Genomic DNA, 27,355 nt, shown 5'->3' with positions numbered 1-27,355 from the left:
AATGATGACATAAACTAAGGGAAATAGGAGAGAGGCCAGATTGAGGGAGAGGTAGGAACAGCAGAGCTAATGGGACCAGCTGGTCTGGCTCACTCTCCTACTCGTCTGTAGGTAAGGAAAGCCAAAGCCTGGAGAAGGAAGGCAGCTCTCCCCATAAAACCAGACTTAGTGGCTAAAACCCTTGACTTCCAGTCCATTGCTCTCCACCCCGGCACATCAGGAGGGATCCACAGGCCAGAAAAGGAAGAAGAGGTTAAAGTCCAAAGAAAGCAAAGCCACACACCCAAAAAGGAACTACTCTCTCAGGGCTCCATCACTTCTCAGCCTTGGGCAACCATCGCATGTTTCTGAGCCTGGAAGTCTGTGAAATGAGGATGATGGTGCTTCCCCCAGCTGGGCTGTGGTGGGGGTTAGGGACCAGAGGGCTAGCAATATGGTAGGTGTTTACTTTAACGGGGAATTCTTTTTACCACTCTCCTCGGAGCATGAGGCTGGAGAGGCTGATGGAAGGAGCTAGTGTAAAAGGAGGTGCCGACACCCTCCGTGCTCCCACTCTTCCTGGGCTCGTCCGCGCCCAGGGCAGTGTCCACAGTATAACTGAGTTGTGAATGTGCTTTGGCTCAACTGTGGTGTCAATACACCACGTGTCTCCTACAGGCCCCCATGCCCACGATGGAGTGTCTCGAGTCCCAGCCTCAAGGCCAGGAGTACCGAGCATGATACCGCCCCGGCGGCCTCCAGACTGCATGCCACAGGGAGGCAGCACGTGTAGGCTGTGCCAGGCAGGTGCGCTGAAGAATCACCTGCACCTCGCAGCCAGGTGGGCAGGAGCTGACCAATGTGAGATGAGCTGGTTGCCACCTGGTTCACCTTCAGATCATTGCCCAGCTCCAGGCCCAACAGGAAATCCAAGAGCTGGAGGGCGGCAACCACCCTCTGTCCTCATGCCATGTGGAGTCTGAAATAACTCCTGGAAGTCCCTTCTGCACAGCCTCATTCCTGGCCTCCCTTCCTAAAGTGAGAGCCATGGGAACTGCTGCTTGACATGAGGTAGAACAGAGGCATGATCTGGGAAAGCCCAAGATCTGAGGAAAAATTAGACGGTGGCAACAGTTTGGGATCCAGTTGCCTCCCTTTATGGTAACAGGAGATGACAGACACTTAACTCTACTTACCCTCCAGCCCCTGGAGCTCAGAATCTGGAGGGCCTACCTCATTTCATGTGTACAGGGTTTAAGTGCCTGCCCACGGCTACCCTGCCCAAGCCCTGGACCAGGGCACTCTCCCCAACCCAGGCCTAAGCAGACCCGTCCCTCAATTCTAGGTGACCCCAGCCAGATCCCCTGGAAGGTGGGTTGCTTCACAGGGCGCCTAAGACAGAGTCTCACCCACACCCCCTCCGCCTGGTGCCCACAGTCTCCACCCACGTGTCCATCCCTGAATCCTCCCACAGAACAAGTCGAGTCGGGGGTACAGCGGGGCCTTCATGTTTTATTGGGGATACTGCAGAAGCAGAGGCTGGAAGCAGAGCAGCCGCATTTGTAACGACAGATAAATTAACCGCAGTGCGGGATGAGGGTGGGGAGTGGGGATTGGGCCAGGTGCTTTAATGTATAAAAAAAACAACAACAAAAAGACTGACAAATGACCCCAAAGACATGGGACAGGGGAGGGCAGCACCATCCAGACAGCAAGGAGGACCAGGGCAGATGAGAGAGAAGGCAACTTGACCCCTCGCCCCCAAACTCCACCAGCGCGGGGCCTCCGGCCGGCCCCGTAGGGGCTGGGGGCAGGGAGCAGCCAGGTTGGCAGAGATGGCACAGCTGGCGGGCAGGAAGCCCAGCACCATGAGATGGCTCAGCCTGAAGTAGGAGCTAGGGCTGGGGCAGCAGCCTGGAACCCAGTCCCTCAGAGGAAGAGCCTGACTCTGGGTGAGAGGAAGGACCAAAGGTGGGGTCTCTCCCTGAGCTGAGAGTGGTCATGTCCTCCACAGCAGCGGAGGGCAGGGGGGTGCCAGGCGCCCCCTTCACCTTCTGGTCCATCTGCCTCTTTGGTCCCTGCAGGGAGGAGCCGCATGGCCCCGAGGGGGCAGGGCCTGAGGAGCGCAGCCCAGGCTGTGTCTGAGAGGGGCCGAGGCGAGGCGCAGCTCCTCAGCCCTGACTCCCACAGGAGGAGAGCGAGTCGTAGAGCGAGTCGCTGAGAGACTCGGAGGTCTCCAGCCCTGGGGGGCCCCCACTGGCCACTCTGCCTTCCTCAGCCATGTCCGATGTGCTGGGAGTACGGCTACCCCCAAACGCCGGGCCCGGGGGCGTGGCAGTGGCTGGGCGGCTGCGCTCCAGGCTCCGCTTCCGGTCCACAGGCAGGGCCTGGGAAAGGAAGGGAGGCTCAGGAGGAAGCTCCCTCACCCCCCGGCCCTGCCTGAAAGACTGGGCCCTGCCCCGGGCATGGGGGCTCTGCAGATGGGGCCCACCACGGAGGGGTGCATGCAGAGGAAGCTGGCTGGAGGCACGACTGAGCACAGCCCTACCACGGTTCTGTGGAAGGAGAGAAACCCTTTCCAGAGAGATGTAAGAAGAGAGATGGGGCCTGGCCAGTGTGGCTCAGTGGTTGAGTGTCGACCCATAAACCAGGAGGTCACAGTTCGATTCCTGGTCAGGGCATGTGCTCAGGTTGACGGCTCGATCCCATGTAGGGGGCAGGAGGCGGCTGATCAATGGTTCTTTCATCATTGACGTTTCTTTCTCTCTCTCTCTCTCTCTCTCTCTCTCTCTCTCCCCCTTTCCCCTCTCTCTCTGAAATCAATAAAAACGTCTTAAAAAAAAAAAAAAAGAAGGGAGGTGGGTGGGCTGCTCAGAGGGGCATCCAAGGGGCTCGCCACTCAGTCCTCCTCCAGGAAGGGCTGTACCTCACAGGAAACACTGGTCTCTCCCTTACCCCCCTGCCCGCCAGTCTCACGCCCTTTCCCCTCCCACCATGCTCACCATGGGGGTCCTGGGCAGCCCCTCCAATTGTCGGGGTGGGCACAGGAAAGGGTCAGTGGAGCCACCGGCTGCCCTGGCATTGGGGAAGGTCCAGTTTTTGGCCAGCTGGACAGGAGGGAGAGGTCCTGGGTCCTCACAGGGATCTATGTGGTGACAAGGGGAAGGAGGTGGTGGTGGGTGGAGTACTGGGACAGCCCACCCACCTGTGCAGACACTCACCGTCAGGGCAGGTCTGATGGCCCCGGTGGCCGGGAGCAGCAGTGAGCAGTGCGGGGAAGGCCGGCATGCTGGGGTGCCGCCCGCTCACCAGCAGCTCCTCGATGCCCGGCACCTCACGCTCCAGCGTGTGGGCGCGGCGGGGGACTTTGGTAAGGGGTGGTGGCCGCGCTGGGGGCCCCCCGGGTGGGGGCTCCAGCCGTGGTGGCTTGGTCTTGGGAGGATTCTTGCTGGGGGTCCCACTGCTGCCATGGTCTGGAGGCGGGAAGGTCCCAATGCCGCTGTCCAGGGTTCGAGTCAAGGAGCCACAGGCTGGGGAGGGGAGGGTAAGTCATGAATGTGAGGCTGCAGGTGGCTCATCCACTCTGCCTTCTTCTAGCTTTCTGCCCCAACCTAGGCTCCACCCCTGGTCCAGGCCCCCCCGAGGCCCAACAGGCTAGGTGGTCCCTGCCTACCCTGTCCCACCTTCCCTAGGTTTGGAAAAGGGTGGCAGGTACCCTGAGTGTAAGAAGTGATATTTCTATGCAGCCCCAGGGCCCGCCTGGTGATTGGTACCAATATGGCACTCAGAGCCTGGCATCTGCTGCAGTGACAGGAAGGGGTAAAGCTCTATTCTTGGCCCTTGATCTACTGACCTGTGAAGTGTGAGGTGGGCACTGGCTCGGCCAGGCTGACCTCTGAAGGCATCTCTTCCCGCCTTCCTGGCTCGCTGCTTGGCTGTGGGAAACAGGAGACCTCTGAGCACATTCGTCCCCTACCCCAAACCCCTCTCCTAGCCTCATCATTAGGGCCCCTGAAGTATGGATCTGAGAGTGCCCAAAGCCTTCCAGCCCTCAGGAGGTCCTCTCCCCTCCCAGCACCGCCCACCCCCACCCGAAATGCATTCAGCAGCTTCCAGGCCTCAGGGAGGGGAGCCCTCCAGGGTTAAGAGATCTGACAGGACCAAGAGACCAGCCCTCCACCCAGCCCTCGTCCCAAGAACTTACCTTCCCAGGTTTTCCGCAGCTCTGAAGAGGGCCCACCAGGCCATTTCGGGGCCCACAGGCTGGCCAGGGGTTCTTGGGGTCAGAGGACACTGGCTGGAAGTCACCATACTCAGGTTTGGGCTCCCTCCAGCTCTTGGGTGGCAGCTCCTTGCCATCCACCCTAGGGGCAACAGTGCAGAAGGAGATGAGGGAGGCCTTGCTCCCACCAATAGTGTGGGTCTAGTGAGACACCCCCTCTGTCCCTGGGGAAGGGGACATATCCCTGGTGGTGTCCCACAACAATCCCTTCTGACAAGGGAACTGGCAGAGACCCTAGAGCAGTGGTCGGCAAACTGCGGCTCATGAGCCACATGCGGCTCTTTGGCCCCTTGAGTGTGGCCACGAAGTTTCAATCGCACTGTACATGCGCGCCCGCACGTGGTATTTTGTGGAAGAGCCACACTCAAGGGGCCACAGTTTGCCGACCACTGCCCTAGAGGAACCCCAGAGGGATAGCAGGGGCTGGGAAGATGGGAGAACTCTCCCAAAATTACCCAGAGTCAAGCTTAGAGACCACGCTACAGTGGTGGCAGATAAATGGCAAACCTGGTCACATCCTGGCCCACACAACACACCCAGCCTGGCCCAGCTGAATTTGCTGTCCAAATCACACCAGACCTGGGGCCCAATTCCTGCAGACATTCTGCTTTAACCTGGCCCAGAGAGGGCAACCCCAAGCCACTCTGTAAACCACAGCTCCCATTGCTGGGTCTGCGGCAGATGCCAAAGGACAAGATGGGAAGGAGACCCCCCTTTGTTCCATAGCAGGAGTGGGGTACCCTTCTTCTGCCAAGAGCCATTTGGACATCTATAACATTATTTGCGGGCCACACAAAATTATCAACTGAAAGATTCTAGCCAGTTTGGCTCAGTGGATAGAACTGAAGAGTCCCAGTTCAATTCTGGTCAAGGGCATGTGCCTTGGTTGCAGGCTTGATCCCTGGCCCTAGATGAGGCACAAATCAATGTCTCTCTCACATCGATATCTCTCTCTGCCTCTCCCCCTCCCTTCCATTCTCTCTAAAAATCAATGGAAAAATATCCCTGGGTAAGGATTAACAACAACAACAAATTATCCTGCTATATTTGGTCAAACATTTAACGAACTCACCCTTCATGCCTTGGCAGGGCCAGGCCAAATGATTTCACGGGCCTTACACAGCCCTTGGGCTGGATGCTCCCCACCCCTGCTCTATAGAATGGGAAACCCCAGAGTGAGACTTCATCGGGCCATGGCCAGGAACTAGCATCTCTTTGACTGTTGTGCGCAGGCATTTAGGTTGGTCACCTCACCCGACACCGGAGATGATCCAGCAAAGTGTGGACTGTTCCCTCTTCCCAAACGAGAAACTGGGTCTCGGCAAGCCTGATATCGGCCAGAGAGGCGGGGAGCTGGGGAACAAACACCCATCTTTCCTCTTGGTCAGGCTGCGAACCCCCCAATATTTTGGTAGCATTTTGCTCGACCTCTGCGAAGCCTAAGCTCCCAGGCCAAGCGTGCCCAGCCGGTCTCTGGTGTACCCACGGAGAGACAAGCTCCTCAGTCACCAAGCACCTGCGACGGGTCCCAGGCCCTCACCTGTTGAGCAGCTGCTGCATGAAGGTGTCTGCGCCCTGGTACATGCCCGCCAGCTGGCCCTGGACCGGCCCCAGCCCTGCACTGGGCCCTGGCGCTGGTGCCCCGGGCCGCGGCCGGGCCCTGCTGCTCAGGTAGGCCTTCTCCTCCTCCAGCGCCCGGCGCAAATCCTCCGCCTTAGCCATCAGCTTGGAGATGTTGAGGCTCTCTGCCTCCAGCTTCCGGGATTCTACCTTTACCTCCTTCCGGAGCGGGGAGCCCCCGCTGGCCCCCTCCTTGCTCTTGGTGGCCTCTGTGCGGCGGTTTAGTGCTGGCAGCTTGCTCTTCCTAAGGCCAAACCAGCTGGCGATGCTGCTGGTGTTTCGGTGCTTGGCCTCGGCGCCCGGTGCCCGCTCCTGACCCTGGAGCCGCAGTACATTCTCCTCGATGCCCTTCATCACCTTCTCCTCAATGGCCGAGTGCAGGGCACGCCCCTCAGGGCCCTGGCTTGGGTCAGCAGGGCCAGGTGCTGAGGGTGTGGGCTGAGCCATGGTGCTACCACAGTCTGTCCATGGTGGGCCCTTCCCCTTGTCAGGCTTGGGGGGCTCCTTGGTGGCTGGCAGGGCCACAGGTCGGGGCACCACCTTGGTAGGTGACTTGGAAGGTAGCTTTGTCGGGCTGCCGTGGGGGCTCTTACTGGGCTTGCCCAGGCTGGGGGCTGAGGCTGGCACTTTGGCAGGGGTGCGGGGTACCTGGGGACACAGGGCGCCTGCCAACCGGCTCTTAGCCAGCTCCACTTTGGTGAGGCAGCTCCTCGGTGAGACAGGCTCCAGGTCCACACGGGCCCCCATGGAGTGGGAGGAGTAGACTCGGGCCCCGGGCTCCCCCAGGAGCCCAGGTTCCTGTTGCTTTAGGCTGCTCGTGCCCAAGGCCACTGCCCCCCGCAGGGCCCCCTTGGCTTCTGGCTGCTCAGGGGGCCTGGGGATGGAGAGTGCCAGGTCTCCAGGACTCTCCCCTGACCTCCCTGCTCCCCGCACCTTCTCGGTGCCAAGCCTGGCTGGCACCCCGTTCTTCTCTGGGCCCTGGGACCCCTCGGGGCCCGTCTTCAGCTTCCCCAGGGCTGCCAGTCTGTCCCGCAGGGGTGTGTGGCCAGGATCTCCAGGTCGCCGTCCTGCCCCCTGGCTGGGCTTCTTGGCTGAGCTGCCTGGGGTCCTGCGGCAAGGATGGGGAGACTCCAAGCCTGCCTTGTCCACATTTTTCTCCTGGGGGCTCCCATAGGGGCAGGATTCTGGGAGGCAAGGGCTAAGGGGGGCTCCAGGGCTTCTGAGGACCTCAGGGGCCTGCTGTACCTCCAGAGTTAGTGGTGGGTAGGTGGGCACCTGCAATGGGGGTGGGGGTGGCTCTGGAGAAGGCCCCCTAAAGGTGCTCCGGGAAAGGTCCAGGATGTTCTCGTAGCAGGGCGACCCAGGGGACAGCGTGGTGGAGAAGGATGGCTGGGGAGGTCGGAGCTGTGCAGAGTCCGGGGTTGTGGAGCAGGGTGAAGGGCTGGTGGGCAGGCCCTGGACCCCTTCTGGGGACAGTTCTCCTCCACCCAGGCCCTTTCGGGCCAGCAGTGGGGAGGGGCTGCCATCTGAGCCGCTGTTCCGGCAGGGGATTCGGGAGTTCCGGGGGAGCTGAGGGCTGAGCTGGGGGCCTCCTGGGCTGGGGACCTTCTCTGAGGCTGGAGGCAACTTTAGAAACTTGAGCCCTCTGGCTGGAGAGGGCAGAAGGGGTCCCTGGGCTTCCCCGGGAGAAGGGGAGCCGATTTGGAGCTTGCTTTTCACCTGAGATGAGGAGTGGGGGTGGCCAGGTCGACAGCCCAGGGGGGCATCCCCCGCACTAATGAACATGCTGAGGAAGGGGAGGGGCTCCTGGCCCTCTGAGGTAGCACCAAAGACTGGCCTGTGAGCCTCTGGAGTACCCCCACCCCAAGCTGACTTGGGGAAGCCTTTGGACTTGGATAGCTGTGGGGGGCCCTGGTCTGGGGAGGATGGCTGCCTAGAGCCTGGGTGGTCCCCATTGAGTGGGCCGGTGGCCCCGGCCAGGAAGGCCTGTAGGTAAGACTCTGTGTCCTCAAGGAGCTGACCCAGGTTCAGCTGTTTGTGGGCCAGAGCCCCGAGCAGGGTGTCGGGGCTCGGTGCCTCATTGGGATCACCTGCCTCATCAGAAGAGGAGGAGGAGCTGCTGCCTGGGGCACAGGGTGGACCAGAGATGGCCCCTTGGGCCTGCAGGGAGGCCCTACTAGGGCCCCAGTGCCGCCCAGCACCCTCTTCCTCCCCATGGTTCCCCAAGAGGCGCTCCCAGTGTAGCAGGCCTCCCAGGCTACCAGGGCCTAGTAGCAGGTAGGGGGGCCAGGGGGAGGGCTCGGGCTGGGGTGGGCCACACAGCTCGCCGTTGATGGGCTCTGGGGAGCCAGGACCCTCGCTTGGAGGCCGCCAGGGGGTGGCAGGTGAGCAGAGAAGCAAGGGGTCAGTCTCTTCCAGAGCTCTGAGCACCTCCAGGATCTGGGCTTTCTTTCGAAGGAATGGGGACAGGGCATCCAGCGCTGGGGGTGGGGCAGCCGGGGGTCCTGGGCCTCCTGGCCGCAGCTGCTGCTCCCAACACACCTTGGGGGAGAAACAGCATAAGGAGACCACGTGCAGACCCAGGGCCTGAGCTGCGCATAACTGTGTGTGGCAGGAACACAGCTGGCCTGGTTTTGTCTCTGTCCCCAAAAGGAATGGACAGCTCCTGGGATACGATGGCTCATCCTCCCTAAGATTCACTGAGCCCTGGTTAGTCCCACTCTTTCCTGGCATGACTGGGGTTGGGTGGGGACCCCATTTCCCTTCCTGGCTATCCCAGCCCTGCTTTCCCACCACTTCCCACTGCTGTTTGGGTCAGCAGGGCTGACCACCTACAACACTGACCGCTATGCTTGTCCCGGGGAGGGAGGCCTGTTCATTTTTCAGGCTCAGAAAGAACACAGACTCAAGAAGGGGATGTGATGCAGCCAATTCCTAAGCCACTGCAGCAAGCCCAGGCCCTTTTAGGTCAGACAGCAGCCTGCTGACCTGATCTCCATGGAGAAGAGGATTGGGAATGACTCTACTGCAAGCCCATCCTGGCTTCTGCCCGGCCCCCTCTCGTGCCCAGTCCAGTCTGACATAGTGGTTAACTCCATGGGCTCTGGAGCCAGACTGTGTAGCCTCAAGAACCAGATCTACTACTAACTAGTTATATGGCCTTTGGCAAGTTACTGAATCTTCAGGCTTCATAGTATCACCTGTAAAACGGGTGCTCACTATGTTTAACCTTGTAAGGCAGATGGGACCCAGGTGCTCAGCAGTGGCTGGCACACAAGGGAGCCGTGGCTCCTACTGCAGAACTGACACATTTGCTTGCAAGGCCAGTGGTTGGAAGGGGACCTATTTTTCTTGGTCTGAGGTGACACAGCCTGGTCAGGAACCTGTGCACGGGGCATGGCCTCCCCTGGGACTCATTAGAAATCAGCAACGGAGGCAACGGACAAGCCCATGGCCAGCGGAGCCACTGACCACCGTGCCCAGCCCTCCTACCTCTCTCTGCCCAGCACAGCGCCCCAGAGGCAGCGAGGTGGCCAGTCCCTCGGCGGAGCTCAGGGAGGGGGAGGCTGGTGGCTCTGATGGAGGCTGGAGTGGGGTAAGTGGGATCTGCAGGGAGAGGCAGAGTTAGCACAGGTGCTCTGTCCCAGGTCCCTACTTCCCCATGAACTAGGCCTTCCCGTCCCAGGGCAGGAAAGAGCTGCCCCTTCAGGGACATCACCTGGCCCAAGGTATGCTTTCACCACTGTCCCCACCACCTGGTCAAGGAGCCTTGGGAGACCAAGGCACAGGCGGACTGAAGGGCATGCCCAGGTGGCAGAAAGGTGGGGTGGTCCAGGGGCGTTGGGGGAGGGGAGACGTGGCTCCTGGGCCCAAGGGCCGTGGCAGGCCCACCCCAGGTGCCACTGCAGGTCCAGAACCGCTTTGCTCTTCCTCAGGACCTCCTCCCTGGCTACAGAGAGAGCGCGCAGCGAGGCCCCTCCTGTTCTCACTACCTTTGAGCCCAGCATCACAGGCTGAGACTAAGGGAAGGGGACTTATTACTGGGATCCAGAAAAGAGATGGTGGTGTCAGCTATCACTTCTGTCTCCCTTAACTAGTCTCATGTGAAGCTTGTACTCTGAGGATTACAGAAGTAGTACTGAATCATGGGTCACGTCTCTCTCAGTCCCTGAGGATGTCACTTCCTTCGCTTTGGCATTTCAACTAGATAGCAGTCAACTTTAAGTCCTCCCTGTCTCTCACTCTCTGCAGCTTTCAGATCCTGTCTTGGCAGCGTCTTTGCCTCCCCTCTGGCCGCCTGCAGCCGCCCCTTCAGCCCAGATCCTCACACCTCCTGCTGGATGCTGCTCAGCATTCCAGTCTCTCTGACTTGGGTGGCTTCTCAACCTCCGATGTACAAGGCAGCCTAAAGCATGTTTTTCTTTCTTTCTTTCTTTCTTTTTTTTCCCTGAAGCATCTTTGTGCTCAAAGCCTCCTCTGCCTGCTCACTGAAGACAAGTCTGAACTCCTCTGCCTGCATTCCAGCCCAGCCTGCCTGGTCTTCCCGACGCCGGCTCCAGCTCTGCCTCTCACTGCTCCTCACACACCCTTTGTTCCAGCCCTGCTGAACAGCTTGCCGCTGCCTAGGCTTCCTGCTCTGTTCCTTCCACAGGGAATCGCGTTTCTCTGCGCCCCCCCCCCCCCCGCCCCCCGTTGCACTCTCTTTAAATCTCTAATCCATCAAGGCCCAGATCCAATGCCACCTCATTAAGGGAGCCCTCCCCAGCCTGTCTCTGTGCCCAGCCTCCCCCACCTCTGGCTCTTGGGCGGCGCTGTCACTCTGCTTTGTACTACTGCTGCCTGTAGACCTGCCTTCGCTTCGGCAGTCCCGGCCGTCAGGGGTTACATTTGCTCTGCACAGGCGACAGCCCTGTCCAGTTCCATATGTGTTGGCAAAGGCACTACTCATAACAAGAGCTTAATTAGCATCTCAATGGGGCTTTCATCCTAGAAAAGCACAATTTAGGAATAACATGAATAATGATAAATAGCTGCTGCCGAACACTGACCATCTACTCTGGGCCAAGCACTATTTATTATCTTACTTAATCCTCATGACAACCTGCAATATAGGTGCTCTTATTCCCACCTAGAAGGAAAAACTGGTTTGTAAGATTATATAATTTGTCCAAGGTCACATAGCTAAGAATTAGCTAAGTTAGGGAGTTTATCTGAGGTTCATGGTCTTTCCATTATGTCATAAATTACCTCTGGGGAAGATGACTCTATGACCCCAAACCCCAAAATTCATCTAAAAAGCCCAAATTCAAATCCCAGAATTAATTTAAGTAAAAAAAAAAAAAAATGACTTAAGGATGATCTATACCTCTTTTATCACTAGTTACTGAGGAGGAATGGACGGGGTGCGATCGGCCAGTGTGGTTAGGCCTCTGGGAGTTCCAGGGTGAACCCTGTAGCTGGGCAAGACCAGGGCAGGGGGGCTGCAGTCCCTGCGGCTGATTCGCTCAGCTTTGTACCTGCCTGGTGACAGGGGTTCTAGACAGGCAGGGCCAGGCCTCCCAGGAGCTGAGGGCATCCTGCCCAGGGTCTGGGAGCCAAGAGCTGCCTGGTTTGTATCAGACAAACACACACACAGAAGGTACTTCTCTTCTTGTCAAGGTCAGAGGTGGGGTGAAGGTGCGCCGGCTGACTTCAGAACCCGGAGCTCCTCCTGACCCTCCTACCCCTGTGTCTCACCCCATCCTTGAGGCTTTCTGACAGCGTGACCCCAAACGAGCACAGGATTCACTCCGAGTGGGCTCCTGATTCTCCCGGGTAAGGCGGGTGTCGGGGCTAGAAGCAGGGACCAACCAGGGTCTACGGCCATGTCTGAGTCAGTGGGTGAGCATACAGGATGGGACAAAAGTAGGTTTACAGTTGTTTGTATGGAAAAATAATACAATAATAAATAATAATACAAGAATAAACTCTGTGTTTTGTAAACCTACTTTTGCCCCACCCTGTATGCAATGTGCACAAATACAGAGTTATCCGGCCAAGTGCCTTTCCTGACCTCTCTGTGACACCAAGCACTGAGTGCCTTCCACCCGGTCCCACCCCAGCCCCTGGCCAAGAAGAGGCAGTGCAGTGGCCAAAGGGGCCCCTTGGGAGCGTGAAATAATTACAATTTCAGCTTCCACCCATCTCCCCACACAGGGGGAGGGTAAGCAGGAACCTCTCTGTCAGTGAGAAGGGATCCCATCCACGTGGGAGGGAAGCACCTGCAAGGTGGGGGACAGCCCGGATTGAGGGGACTCAGGGGGTTTTCACCCGTCTAAGGCGCACATCTATCAGGCCAGGCGGGCCTTCCCTGGATGGACTGCCTCCAGAATGGAGGGAGCGCTGGGCAGCCTGCTTCTGTAGGTGTTTTGGGGGAAAGTGGGTGGTGGTAATGATGGGGCTGGGGGAGGCAGGAAACAGGTGTGATGAGGGAAGGAGAATGGCTTATGCCCACCTGAGGGAGGGAGCCTGTCGTGAGCTGGAGTTTCTGCTGAAACAGGGAGCTCAGCATCTGGTTCTGTCGTTCGAGGTCAAACACTCTCTTCTTCAGCTTGATGCACTCCTCCCGAAGGTCCTGCCGCCGCCCGGGAGGAGGGGGAGGAAAAGAAGGACAGCATACCGGGGAGGGTGGATGAGCACACAGCTCCCTTCATCAGAGCAGCGGGCACTCCTCCCGGGCATGCCCTTCTCCTGCAGCCTCCTCCGTGAAGGAGGCTGCGGCTATCAAATCCTCAGGGGTTGGTAAATTCTCTAAAGTTAACCACCCACGGAGGGAGGTGAATCCCATTCCCACTGGTACCTTCCCCAATCCTGGAGCCAGCCCAGCGCCTCTTAGAAACCACACATTAAAGAAGGGTCCATACAAGGCAGAAGAAGATCTAGGGGTCAGATGGACCATGTGTCGAGAAGTTACCCACAGTGCTTCAGTAAATATTTAGATGCCACCTTATGCTCCCAACATCAACACTGCTTTCAGGTCCATTACAATCTGGGGCCAGAATAAGAGAAGGATTCAAGCCCAAATCAAAGGTACCATAACTCAGAGATCTGGCCTCACCTATGCCACCCCTGCCTCCAGAGAAAACAGTACAGGCTTGTCTGAAGTGAGGAAGCGAGGGGTGGGGGAGGGATGCGGGCATCACTGGGCCAATAGGACATTTCCGCCAAGCTCCCTCCTCTAGCCCCCACCAAAGGCTTAGCTGAGAAGGCTCAGGGGTCCCCTGTGGTACCCAGGACCTCTCCCAGGGAGATTGGACTTAGGGGTGAGAATGTCTCCAATGGCCACTTACCTTTTGGTTCAGTAGTGCCTGTACCACATGGTTGGCAACCTGGGGACAGAAAGCCCCGAGGCAGAGATGTCAGCCAACAGGCTTTATCTGGAGGAGACAAGCTATGCTCCCCAAACCTCCCCAGCATCAGTCCCACTGCAGATCCCACAGACCTCGTCCAGACAGCGCTCATAGGTCTCCCGCTGGTTTTCGTTGGCCTGGGCAAGTGCCGAGTTCTCTGCCTGCAGGACGCGGGAAGAGGGCAAAAAGGAGGCCATGGGACCATTCTTCCCTCAGGGCAAACTCCTTTTGGGTAAGGGGAGGCAAGGAGTCTACTAACTACACCCCTGCCCACCTCTTGGCTCTGGATGGATTCTGCCACGGGGAGGCCTATAGAGATGGGCTGAGGGCATTAGAAGGCAGAGCTCAGATGTCTGGTTTTCTGTAACCTCAACCTCAGTCAGTGACCAGGACCTAAGGTGGGAGGTGCCAAGAGTAACCCTGATTTCCCTGGGGAGAGGGCAGAGGAGACTGGCAGGACCTTAAGAATGTGATGTAGGGCCTTCGTTTAAGGATCCATGTCCTTATCCCTCAAATCCTGAGTGCCAGGACATCTAAACCCTTTTTCCTCTGTGACCACCCTTTTCCTCAGAGCATGAATGTGGGGGAGAAGTGGGGTAAAGAAGGGAGACACTGAGGGGTTAGGACAAGCCTGCCCCTGGGCATGCCTCCTGTCCCTGAGTGGCACCTCGCCTAGAGAGCTAAGGGCAGGGAGAGGGCTTCTCAGAGGAGCTCTCCTAAGAATGTTCATCTCCGCTCCAGCTGGCCAAGGGGGCTGAGGGGAAGGGCCGCAAACCCAAACACCCCACCAAGGGAAAAGCACGATTTAGGAATCACATGAATAATGATAAATAGCTGCTCAGAGGACAGGGCAGCCCTGCTGCCCCCCGCGCCCTGTGCCCACCTCCAGCTCCCGCAGTCGGTGCAGGAGCTCCTGGCAGGTACCCGGCTCCATGCCGCCATCACCACCCTCTCCTGGCCTCGGGTTCTCAGGACTCCCAGCCAGCTGGTCCATGGCCTCTGACATCAGGTCCTGGGAACAAGTGAGAGAGGCCAGGCAGGCTGCTCCAGGCCCGGGAGGTGAGCCGGGGAGGAGGACAAAGAGGAAACTTGTTAGTATTCTCGGAGTTGAGCTCAGTGGGACCGATGTGCCACGGACACTGTAACAACTCAGTCTAAGCTCTCTGGTCACGGGAGAAAGACACTCTTCCCCTCTGAAGAACAAAAACCATTGTTTGTAAAGCCCCGTAACTGCACTCGGCCTGTCACAGGTCACACAGGCACTGGCCAGGAGCTGAGAAACCTGAATTCTCCGCCGCGACTGGCCTCCATCTGGCACACTGCATCCTCCTGGCGACACTGGGAGGGGCTGGCCTGCCTCCAAGGATCCCTGGTCCTCTGCAGGGGCTCGGCTCTTTACCCGCCTTTCCATTTGGCCCGCTCCTTCCTATCATTCCTTGGATTATTCCAATCCAAGTCCACTCAGGTCTGTAACCGTCTCCCCCGGACTCTCGATTCCATGAGGGCATGTTCAGGTCACTGCCCAGGCTTACACTTCCTGGTGTGATGCCTGGTGTGCAAGAGACAGACTGAGCACCAACCAAAGAGACCAGCCTGCCACTGCATGAACACAGCGAGCCAGGCTTCCAACCTGAACTGTGCGTGTGACGCCCCACCCGCCACACTGTTGCCATGGTTACTGCCGGTACTGACTAGGCTTCATCTTCCATTTGAGTTTCAATTTCTCTGCCAGAGGAAAGCGCTCATTTCCTTCTTCTCCACAAATATTGTGGAAATTTCCAGTAGATGGGAAACCCTTCCTCATGCCAAGGGGCGGAGGCTCCGGTTTACAACTGACGACTTGCCTCCCGGCCCCACCGAAGCCCCCACAAAGGAGCTGAGCACTTTTGGACCAAGGGAGAGAGGACCGCAGCACTCGTCCGCCAGGCATCTGAACGCTCTCTCCTCCGTCCTCCACGGTGGGCACAAGGGCCCTGCCCCACCCAGCCTTCCCCCTCCAGTCCCCATCAACGGCCGCACAGGCCACAGAGCCCCTCACCTGCCTCTGCTCCCTCGCCAGGCTGGCACACGCACTCTAACAGCCAGAATGGTCACCTTGCCTGTGGAGAAACAGGGAGAGCATGTCAGCCTGCCTTCCACAAGCATTTATTTGGCTTCTGCTGTGTGCCAGGCGCTGGGCCACAGGGAAGAGCAAGCCAGCGAAAGCCCTGCCTTTATGAAGCTTCCGTTTTATTGGGGGAGGCGGATAATACACGATAAACCAAGGAACATATGCTGGGTCCTGGTAAGACACTGAGGGGCGACAGTTAAGCAGAGACCGACTGAAGTCCAGATCAAATCCTGGGATGGAAGAAGCATTCTGGGTAGAGGAAGAGCCAGAGCAGAGGTCACAGCTCTGTCAGCAATCACTCAGACACCAGGTGGACATGACCAGTCACACACGGTGCTTCCTGTCATCCTCATCACCACCTCACAGGACTTCACAGCTATTATCAGCACCTGTATTTGAGATGAGGGAACCAAGGAACAGGAAGTTACACTTGCATACACTGAATGGATCCTGTGTGTTGCCACTTTCTCATGCATCATTTCGCTTGATTCTCCTACCAAACTCGTAAGGGGAGAGCCAGCCTGGGGAGGAAGCAGGCTCCAGAGGCAAAAGATGCAGCCCAAGTCACATGGCTGGTTCGCAAAGCGCACTGGACAGGCCTGGACTTCACCACCCCCAGGGGGCCTCTCTGTGCACAAGTTGTACTGTAAGCTCCTTGTATTCAGGAAGCTCTGCAGTCCCAGGGCTCCCGGGACAATGCAGTTAAACAGACCTGGGTTAGAATCCTGACTCTGCAAGATCTGGCTCCTCACCTATGTAACGGGGATAAGAATACTACGCAGAAAGGGTTGCTGGAAGATGAAATGAGATCATGTACGTAGTGTTCTGCGTGAACTCAGTAAATGGAAGCTTTTCATATCATCACATACTGACGCAGGCACAGTGCAAAGTCCTGCAAAGAGCCTGCTGTTACACCCCCCCCACTTCCGGTCTATTCACAGGTAGGCAGACCCCAAGTCACCTCAGCCGGGGGTGCCCACTAACGGGCACCTGAAGATCTGAGAGTGCTGCTCAAACTGCCCTGCCTTCAAGGAGCTCCCCCTCTCCAACCCTCTCCCCCCAGCTCTCCACCCCAGAGCCAGGCAGCCTGCACTCTTCTCTGCCTGGCACCCTAGGAAGAGGGGCACCAGCAAACAGGAGAGCACGTCTTCCTGAGTGAGAGTGTGTATATGACAATGGGATAAACTGAAAACTAGAAGGAAAGGAAAAATGGTGTAATATTTACTTTTAACACTACCACAATCTAAAGTCCTTTGTTGTCATTATTTTTAAATGTTTTTATTGATTTTAGAGAGAGAGGAAGGGAGAGAGAGAGAAACATCGATGTGAGAGAGAAATATTGATTGGCGGCCTCCTGCATGCACCCTGACCGTTGACTGAACCCGTAACCTGGGCCAGCAACCCTTTGGTGCACAGGTGGATACTCAACCAACTGAGCCACACTGGCCAGGGCAGTCCTTTGTTATTTTAACATCATAAAAATGTACCTAGTTGCCTGGTGGCATGGCTCAGTGGTTGAGCATCAACCTATGATCCAGGAGGTCACAGTTTGATGCCCGGGTTGTGAGCTCGGTCCCTAGTGGGGGGTATGCAGGAAGCAGCCGATCAATGATTCTCTCTTATCATTGATGTTTCTATCTCTCTCTCCCTCTCCCTTCCTCTCTGAAATTAATAAAAATACAGTAAAAAAAATGTACCTAGTGTAACTTCATTTGCTATAACATTATCATGTTTGATATGTTTAGAAATGGACAGGCTTGGAAATAAAACAAAAAAAGTTTCAAGAAATATCCTCTTTCCCACATGCACAAATAGGGGTTAAAACCAAAAAAGGGCCTTGGGTTACCTCCACCACTGGGCCAATTCCACCCCACCCACCACTCACCTCTGGGCCGACGCCCACTGGCTCCAGTCGGAGGGTCCCCTGCTCTAGGAGCGGCCTGCCACCATGGGTCACTAGCTTTCCCTCAATCCCCTCCCCATTTATTTCCCCAGTGGGTTGGGGTGGGTGCAGAAGTCTGGGGAGTGTGAGAAAAAAAAGTTGGGAGGATGAAGGACAGGAGTGGGATGAAAGGCAATGTTCAGGGGCCAAGAAGGAATAAAGCTAATGGCCTAGCTGGTTTGGCTCAGTGCATAGAGAGCCGGCCTGCGGACTGAAGGGTCCTGGGTTCGATTCCAGTAAAAGGCACATGCCCGGGTTGTGGGCTCGATCCTCAGTAGTGGGTGTGCAGGAGGCAGCCGATCAATGATTCTCTCTCATCATTGATGTTTCTATATCTCTCTCCCTCTCCCTTCCTCTCAGAAGTCAATTAAAAAATAAAAATAAAGCTAAAACTGCGGAAAGCCCAAGTCTTGTGTTCGCCACACAACAAAAACCAAAGTAAGGGTGAAGGTGGTCTAGGAGAATATGTTTTCCTAAAAAAATAAAAATAGGGTTTGGTCTCAAGATCTGAGCGGTCCCTGCTATGAGCAGCAGCAATATTAGGGGGAGACACCAGAGGCCCTGAGCGTACTTTCCCCAATCAGATGGAGGAACTAGAGCCATGAGGGGGTCCTACAGGATTGGAGCGGTGAGGAGCCTGGGGAAGAGCAGGAGGTACAGGCCCAGCTGGCTACGCCTATCAGCTCCTACTTCCTGAACCAAGATCCCGCTGAGAGGAGGTGGAGCTGGCACCAGCGGGGATGGAGCTGCAGTTGTGGATATCCAGGATTAGATCCAGGACTTGGGGCTTCATTTGCCAGACCCACCATTAGAGAGCGAGGGTGAAGATGAGGGAGCTGCAGCATTGAGCACCCCATGGACGCAGAAGAGGTGGAGCTGGTGAAAAGGACGCAGGCATCCCCGACAGGAAGTGGTCACCTAGAGAGCTGCCTTATCCCCCCGCGTTCCAGACTGAACCAGCACAGCCCTGTACACATGCCGGTTGTAATGTTCATCTCCTTCCTCCACATCAAGACAAGTCAAACTTCTCAGGACCCACTCGATTCAGTCCTGTACTTGTGGGAACATCAGCCCAAGCCCAACCCACCTTAGCATTTTCACTCGGAGAATAAGGTACCCTATGTACGCAGCCAATAAACAAACAAACAAACAAACAAATAAACAAACAAATAAAAGCAGCCGGGTTAGACTCGAGGTCCCGAATGTGAGGACTGGCTGTGGGTGATGCCTACCCCACAGAGCCAACCATGCCACCCTCCAATCTGAGCGCCTGCGGGTCTCAGAGCAGGGAGGCCTGAGTCCCACTGTGAAAGGGGGTACCCTCCCAGTGATAAGCCGCCCAAGAGCAACAGCTCTGCCATGTGTGTCTCTGCATCCCTGGCTGGGACTAGGAGAGACTCCGGAAATGGTGGCTGCAGGCAGGCTATGACTCAGCCTCACTTTGGGGGAGATATTTGCTGCCCTCGGCCGAGGAGGTCTGGCCAGCTCAGGGAAAGGGGCCTTCTCTGTGTCTGCAGGGCCACAAGGTCAGGGCAGGAAGCTTTTGGCCAGGGTTAAGAGTCACAGGCAAGAGGCCTGCATTTGACCTTGGTGGTAGGGAGGGGCACATGATATGAGTCAGACCAGATTTTGAGTTCAAGATTTCTATGGTGTTAGGAAAACTTCCTGCATCTTTGCAATCCTCTGGGGAATGTTAAGATCCAGAGAGATACTACCACCTCCCGATCCCAATCAGCCTAATTAGGCCCTTCAGAGTCTGGGTTTTTGGCTTAAGTCTCATGAGAAAAAAAATCAATCCAGGTCAGTTCCCCAGTGGGGTCCCTACTGGGTGTCACTGGGGGCCCCTTGCCCCAGGGGCCGAGCACTCTCCTCCTTCCTGCAGGCCCACAACTACTCACAGCTTGTGCTCAGCCTGATGGGCTCCCGGGAAAAGCCCCAGCCTGGGATTTTCAGGATGGCCCTGGTTTCAAACATTCCTCTGATGGTCCTACCGTCAATACATCCTGGATGTCGGTTGTGGGGTCGAGGTCAGCCAGGGCTGCGTAGGGATGAAGCTGCAGGGTGTGGAAGCCCTAACTTGAACTGTGGGCTTCTCCCGCCACACTGCCAACCAACAGGCAGCCCCGCCTCCGACAAAGGCCTGATTCAGAGGACGGTGACCTCAGTGCTGAGAGGAGGGAGAGAAGAGAGGAAGAGCAAAGCCTCTCTGGCCAGTCCTTGGGGGGAGAGAGCACAGTTTTCAAGAAGCCAGGGACAGAAAAGGGGGAACAGCTGCTTGGCGTGGGGGCGGGGGGAGTTCCTGGCCTGGGGACGTGGCTGGTTCAGCCCAATCGCAGAGTGCATCTGCATTACCACTATCTCTTCAGCCCAGTCAGTCAGGCCCTAGAACCCACTGGCCCTTTAAAGCCAGGAAGGGACAGGGGCTTCCAGGGCCTCAGAAGAGCTCTCTCCTGGCCTTTCAGGCAGCCAGAGCAAAGGAGTCGGGTCTGCAGCTCCCATTCCCTCCCCTGTGCCCTGGCAGAACGCAAGTCTAGGCCTGGGAGGAAGGGGCCTGAGAGGTGGCAGCAAGCCCCATGCTCCCTAAGCTGGGCCCTTCGCCAAGGCCTTGGGGCCCTGATGAGCCCCTCACTCACCAGCTGTTCCCCCCGAGTCCTCTAGGGAGAGAAGCCAGGGACTGGGAGGTGGGGGAGGGCTGGGCAGCTGCAGGAAGGCCGAGATGGAGAAGCTCGCTTTAATAACAGAATCATCCGTAACACCAACGGTTTCCCCCTCGGCTCCCCCCATTCTCCAGCTGCTTTCTGGAATCCCTGTCACACCCAAGAGTCCACTCGTAAACAGCAACTTCTGCACCCAGCAAACACTCCTTCCCCGGCAGGATCGGCCCTGGGCTGCCTTGGGGTGTATGGCGGCATATAAGGACTGAGGCCCCAGGGCACCCCTGGCCTGAAAGTGGCCACCTTAATCCTTGACCCAAAGCATCTTTTAACCCTAAGAATCCCAACTGGCCTCTTCCCTTCTCAGGGAAAGAGGGAAGATAGGAATTTCCTTCCCTGCTCCTGACAACTGGCCTTCTGAGAGGCATGTGTCCCTGAGTCTCCCCTCGAACTTCCTCTTCACAGTCACTCCAAGAACCTCCGTACTATGATGTGGGTTCTTTGAACCGATAGTGGGATCAACCACCTGCCCTTCGAGGCAGTGCAGAAGGGCAGACATGTCAGGAGCCCAAAGGCTTATCTCTCCTCCCTGGGATCCCTCATGTTCCCTGTCCGTAACATAAGCCAACAACAAAAACACAGCTGCTGGGGTGGGAGGTGGGGTGGGGTGGAGGTGGAGGGGTGGGAGGAGAGGGGACTCTGACACAGGCACAATGGACTTATTTATAGGGCCACATGCCAGGGGCTCTGCAGCCAAGAAGACTAGGCCCCACTCCCAAAAGCCCAGTGGGGCTCAGCCCAGGCCAGCCAAGGGCACTGGAAAAAGCCTCAGACCAAGGTAGCAGATTTAGTCTAGTCTCAACACTGCAATTTACTTGCTGTGTGACTTTAGGCAAATTACACAGTCTCGCAGGGACAAGTTCCTTCATGCCAAGTGGAGGTTTTTCTAGAACAGTGGTTCTCAAAGTGTGGTCCAGGGACCCTGAAGCCCTTTCAAGGAGTCCACAGATCCAAAACTATTTTCATAATACTACTAAGACATTACTTGTCTCTTCTACTTTCTTTCTCTTATAATTATAGAGTAGCATTTTCAAGAGATCATATGATATGTGATATCACAAAAGATTGAATACAGAAGCAGATATTGAGAATCCAGCTGCCTTCTATTAAGTCAGACACGACAGATTTGCAAAAATGAGGAACAATGACATTCTTTTTACTATTTATTTTTTGTTTTGGAAAAATATATAATTATTTTTATTAAATACATTAATTTTTAAGACTGTAGAGCAGCAATTTTCAACCAGTGTGCTGCAAGAATTTTTAAAACATTCAATATTTGACTATTATTTAGTCAGGGGCACTGACCTTTTTCCCCTTAAATTGTCAAATAAAAAAATGACAACAGCCAACAGAACAACACCCGTCTGGTGTGAATGAGTCAAAATTATACCTAATATTTTTGTTAAATCAGCAAAAATATTTTTTGGTGTGCTGCAGAATTTTAGTTATTAGTTTATGTGTGGCATGAGATAAAAAAGGTTGAAAATCGCTGGTGTCGAGGGATCCTCAGGCCAAATAGTTTGAGAATCACTTTTCTAGGAGTGTTGTCCAGTTTGTGATGATGAAAATATTTATTCTGTGCTGTACAATATGGCAGCCCCTAATCACATGTGGCTAGTCCAAATGAGGAACTGAATTTTATTTATCGATTTAAAATTTTTTGATTGGTTTTTAAAGAGAGAGGGGGAGAGAAGGGAGAGAGGGAAACATTGATTGGCTGCCTCCCGCACCCCAACAAGGAATCGAACCCACAACCTCAGCATAAGCCCTGACCTGGAATGAAACAGCCACCTTCTGGTGTATGGGATAATGTTCCAACCAACTGAGCCACATCAGCCAGGGCAGTACTGGATTTTACATGTTATAGCCACATGCAGCCAGTGGCTGCTGTGCTAACAGTGCAGTTCTATCAAATCCCTGGAATCTAGAAGATTCCTTGACTTGAGCATTCTAAGTCAATGCTTCTTTCCACAGACTGTAGAGGTTGGGGTGGGGGGGTGGGGGCGGCGGTTCGGAAGAAACAGGAACTGATATGTACTCCTGTCCCCAGACTTCTACTCACACTATTTCTCACTCTCAGTCACCAAAGGAAATCTCAACCACATGGTCAGTCCTGCCTGGCACTCCTACCAAGGCTTACTGTTAGAGAGGCTCTCATTCTGACACGACTCCTTCACACCCTCTCCTCAAACGTCTGGCCTGTCACCTCTTGTTTCTCCAAAGGATGAAAGCCAGCAGAGGGAAACCCCTCAAATCTCTTGCCACCACCCTCCCAGCATCACCAGAATCTCCGCATCGCCTCCTGGTACAGCAGAGGAGCTACCCTCTCCCCAGGCAAACAGTCCTTCTGCCCCAGCCCTGCAGTGTCTCCCTCCTGAAGGGATCTTCCCCAGCCACCTGTCACACCTGTCACACCTGTCACACCTGTCACACCTGTCAGGTGTCTTCCATTTTTATTTTTTTACAATAGCATACTTTATTCATTTAACATTATCGTAAAGATCATTTCATGTTAACACATAATAGTACATATATCTCATCTTAAAAATAATGTTCCCCTGAGGGATTCCAAAATGGCAGTGGAGTAAGTAGAGCTATACTGACATTCTCCCAGGACCAAACTAGAATTACAACTAAAATACAGAAGAACCCCCCTGAAAAATCAACTGAAGACTAGCTGGAGAGAACCCTGATAACGGAGGATGGAAAGTGGAGACCACATAGAGACTGGTAGGAGGCGCAGAGGCGTGAAAGGGATGGCCGGCTCCCACAGACAGCAGCTGAAGTCTCAGAGGGATAGCTCAGCCGTGGGGGGTGCCCACTGAGAACGCTGGGGTCTAAACCCAAGCTGGGCTCCCCAGAGCACCAGAGCTGAGAAAGGTGCCCACATAACATCTGTCTGCCAATCAGAAATGGCTGGAAAGGCAGGCACCCTCTTAAAGGGCCAACACACAAAATTTCATATGCAGCTACTCACCTTGGGCTCCAACAGAGGCAGGACAGAGTGGACTGGAGCTGTGTGAGGAGAGTCCAGGGTTGGGGGCTATGGGGTTGGTGCTTGGAGGGCAGCCACCTCGGTTTCCTGTGCTGAGTCATTTCCTCACTGCGGAGGAGATCTTTCTCCACAGACCTTTGCTACCCAGGCTTTTGCCTGGGGAGAAGGCAGTTGTCCCATCCTATCAGAAAGACCTCTGGCCCCACCTGGGGCTAATCAGGGCTGATAACAATTGGACTGAAGGCAGAGGAAGATCAATGGAGGCTTTGAGTCTCTGCCCGATTTCCCCCTGGGCCCGGGGCTAGGAAAAGCAGACCCTGGTGCACATCTTAGTCCTTTCCAAAGGCACCCAGCCCCAGCAGAGGGAGCCACAAGCTGTGGGTTACTGATAGCTCCAAACCGTACTCAGGACCAGTCACAAACAGCATCTGACATTGTCCTGCACTAGAGATGGGAAGTCATGGCAGATCTACTTAGTACACAGACACAGACAAAAACCCAAACAGACTACCAAAATGGGGAGACAAAAAAACAAGCCCGAAATGAAAGAACAAGAGAATTCTCCAGAAGAAGAGCTAAATGAAATGAAGACAAAAAATTTATCGGACATAGAGTTCAGAATAATGATGGCAAAGATGCTCAACAGCATGAGAAAAGATATAGTAACTATGAAGAATGACACAGAACTAATAAAGAACACAGTGGAAAGAATACACAGATTAGGAGAAGCCGAGGACTGGATCAGTGAATTAGAAGACAGGATAGAAAAAAATCACTTAAGCAGAGAACAACAACAACAACAAAAAAGCAAAAAGCAAGAGGATAGCTTAAGGGAGTGTGGAACAACATGAAACATAACAATATTCACATAATAGAAATGCCAGAAGGGGATGAAAGTGAGCAAGGGATAGAAATGCACTTGAAGAAATAATGGTGAAGGAAAAAGTCACACAAGTTCAGGAGGCACAGAGAGTCCCAAGCAAGAAGAACCCAAACAGGCCCACGCCCAGACATATCATAATTAAAATGCCAAAAATTAAAGATAAAGAGAGAATCTTAAAGGCAGCAGAGAAAAGTGATTTGTTACCTACAAAAGAACTCCCAAAAGGCTATCAGCTGATTTCTCATCAGAAACACTACAGGCTAGGTGGGAATGGCATAAAATATTCAAGGTAATAAAAAGCAAGGATCTGAAGCCAAGATTACTATATCCAGCAAGACTATCATTCAAAATAGATGGTGAAATAAAGAGCTTCCCAGAGAAAAAGGCTAAAGGAGTTAATCACCACCAAACTAGCACTGTAAGAAATGCTAAAGGGAAGAGAAGAAATATATATAGAGAGAAACATAGGCATAAAGAATTAAAATGGCAATAAATAAGTACTTATCAATAATAACCTTAAATATAAATCTATTAAACACTATGATCAAAAGACATGGGATAGCTGAATGGATAAAAAAAACAAAAAAAAGTGACCCCATTATATGATGTCTACAAGAAAACCACCTCAGAACAAAAGACACACAGGATGAGAGCAAAAGGATGGAAAAATAGTTTCCATGCAAATAGAATAATAATAATAAAAAAAAGCTGGAGTAGCAATACTCATATCTGACAAAATAGACTTCAAAATGAAGGCCATAATAAGACACAATAAAAGTCACTATATAATACTAAAGGAATCGATCCAACAAGAGGATATAACCTTGGTAAACATATATACACCCAATATAGGAACACCTAAATATATAAAAAAAACTTCTAGGGCAGCGGTTGCCAACTTTTCAGACCTCACAGACCACCAATGGTCTGCAGACCACCAGTTGGTGACTGCTGCTCCAAAGGTTTCCTTAAACCAGCGGTCACCAACCTTTTGGACCTCATGGATCACCAGTGGTCCGCGGACCACCAGTTGGCGACCACTGTTCTAGAGGACTTTAATGGGACACAGCGAAAGCAGTGCTGAGAAGGAAGTTCATAGCACTTATAGGCCTACCACAAAAAACAAGAAAAATTAATAATGAACTATTTAACCCTACAATTTAAAGAATTAGAAAAAGAACAACAAGAAAAGCCCAGAGTAAGTAGAAGGAAGGAAATAATAAAGATTAGAGCAGAAATAAATGACATAGAGGCTTAAAAAAAAACAATGAAACCAAGAGTTGATTCTTTGAAAAGATAAACAAGATTGATGAACTGTTAGCCAGACTCATCAAGAAACAAAGAGAGAGGACCCAAATAAATAAAATCAGAAACAAAAGAGGTGAAGTAACAACTGACACAACAGAAATACAAAGGATTATAATAAAATACTATGAACAACTATATGCCAACAAACTGGACAATGTGGAGGAAATGGACAAATTCCTAAAAACATATAATCTCCCAAATTTGAATCAGGAAGAATCAGAAAACCTAAATAGGCCAATAACAACTGATAAAATAGAATAAAAAAACTCCCAGCAAACAAATGCCCTGGTCTAGACAGCTTCACAGGAGAGTTTTACCAAACCTTCAAAGAAATAACACCTATCCTTCTCAAACTACTCCAAAAAATCCAAGAGGAAAGAACACTTTCAAGCTCTTTTTATGAGGCCAGCATTATCCTAGTTCCAAAACCAGATAAAGACACTACAAATAAAGAGGACTACAGGCCAATATTCCTGATGAACATAGATGCTAAAATCCTCAACAAAATATTAACAAAAATCACATGACATATTAACAGATGCAGAAAAAGCATTCAACAAAATCCAACACCCATTTTTGATAAAAACTCTCAGCAAAGTGGGACTAGAGGGAGCATATCTCAACATAATAAAAGCCATATAAGACAAACCTACGGAGAATATCATACTCAATAGCCAAAAACTAAAACCATTTTCCCAGAGAACAGGAACGAGATAGGGATGTCCACTTTCACCAGTCTTCTTCAACATAGTACTGGAAGTCCTAGCCACAGCGATCAGACAAGAAGTAGAAATAAAAGGCACCTAAATGGGAAAGGAGGAAGTAAACTCTCATTATTTACAGACTAGAGGCCCAGTGCATGAACATTCATGCACTGGAGCGGGGGGTCCTTCAGTCTGGCCTTCCCCCTCTCACAGTCGGGGTGACCTCAGGGGCGGGAGGTGACGTGGAGATCAGGGGAAGGCAACACTCCCATCACACCTCTGCTGCTGCCACTGCCGGCAGCGCAAGCCTTGGCCGGCCCTGGTTACCCGAGCCTTGGGCGGCTGGGCAGTCGCCATCCAAGGCTTGCCTGTGCCTCGGGCCAGCCCTGGGGGATTGAGGGGACTGGGGAACTCTGGAGGCAGGTGCGTGGCTGAGGGGACTGGGTGCCGCCATCTTTGAGGGCGTGACAGTCAATTAGCATATTCCCTCCTTATTGGCTGTGGGCGCCATCTTTGCAATGGTCTCAGAGTCAATTAGCATATTCCTTCTTTATTAGATAGGATGACATGATATGGTACATAGAAAATCTAGATTCCACCAAAAAAACTACTAGAATTATTAAAGGAATTCAGTAATGCAGCAGGATACAAAATTAACACCCAGAAATTGATGGCTTTTTTATACCCCAATAATGAATTCTCAGAAAGAGAAACTAAATAAACAATCCCATTTACCACTGCAACAAAAAAATTAAGATACTTAGGAATAAACTTAACCAAAGAAATAAAAGAATTGTACTTGGAAAACTACAGGACATTGAAAAAAGAGATAGAGGAAGATATAAACAAGTGGAAGAATATATCGTGTTCATGGATAAGTAGAATTAACATCATTAAAATGTCCATACTACCCAAAGCACTCTACAGATTCAATGCAATCCCTATTAAAATACCAATGGCATAGTTCACAGACTTAGAACAAATACTCCAAAAATTTATATGGAACCAAAAAAGACCCTAAATAGTTGCAGCAATCTTGAGAAAGAAGAACAAAGTTGGAGGAATCACACAACCAGATGTCAAGTTATACTACAAAGCTACTGTAATCAAAACAGCCTGGTATTGGCATAAGAACAGGCATATAGATCACTGGAACAGAACAGAGACCCCAGAAATCAATGCTAGTCATTATACTCAATTAATATTTGACAAAGGAGGCAAGGACATACAGTGGATTCAAGACAGTCTCTTCAATAAGTGGTGCTAGGAAAATTGGACAGATACATGCAAAAAAAAAGAAACTAGACCACCAACTTACACCATACAGAAGAATAAACTCAAAATGAATAAAAGACTTAAATGGAAGTTTTGAAACCATAAAAACCCTGGAAGAAACCATAGGCAGCAAAATCTCAGACATCTCTCGT

At 53.3% G+C, this 27,355-nt stretch overlaps 1 protein-coding gene across 1 annotated transcript; it reads right to left on the bottom strand.

Moving 5' to 3' along the window:
- Positions 1 to 1,471: 1,471 nt before the first annotated feature.
- On the bottom strand, positions 1,472 to 14,275 carry NCKAP5L (NCK associated protein 5 like; the record flags this gene model as incomplete). The annotated part of the gene is made up of 11 exons (XM_081082650.1): positions 1,472 to 2,366; positions 2,982 to 3,124; positions 3,201 to 3,509; positions 3,833 to 3,914; positions 4,184 to 4,343; positions 5,802 to 8,422; positions 9,374 to 9,487; positions 12,375 to 12,494; positions 13,210 to 13,248; positions 13,362 to 13,430; positions 14,153 to 14,275. 11 exons carry the CDS (start codon positions 14,273 to 14,275, stop codon positions 2,151 to 2,153), a joined length of 3,996 nt encoding a protein of 1,331 aa, XP_080938776.1. The 3' UTR covers positions 1,472 to 2,150.
- Between the last annotated feature and the right edge of the window lie 13,080 nt (positions 14,276 to 27,355).

The sequence above is a fragment of the Myotis nattereri genome (genome assembly GCF_964212035.1).
Source record: "Myotis nattereri genome assembly, chromosome: 2".
NCBI lineage: Eukaryota > Metazoa > Chordata > Mammalia > Chiroptera > Vespertilionidae > Myotis > Myotis nattereri.
Note: the sequence above shows the minus strand (reverse complement) of the source record. Positions and strands in the feature narration are given on the sequence as shown.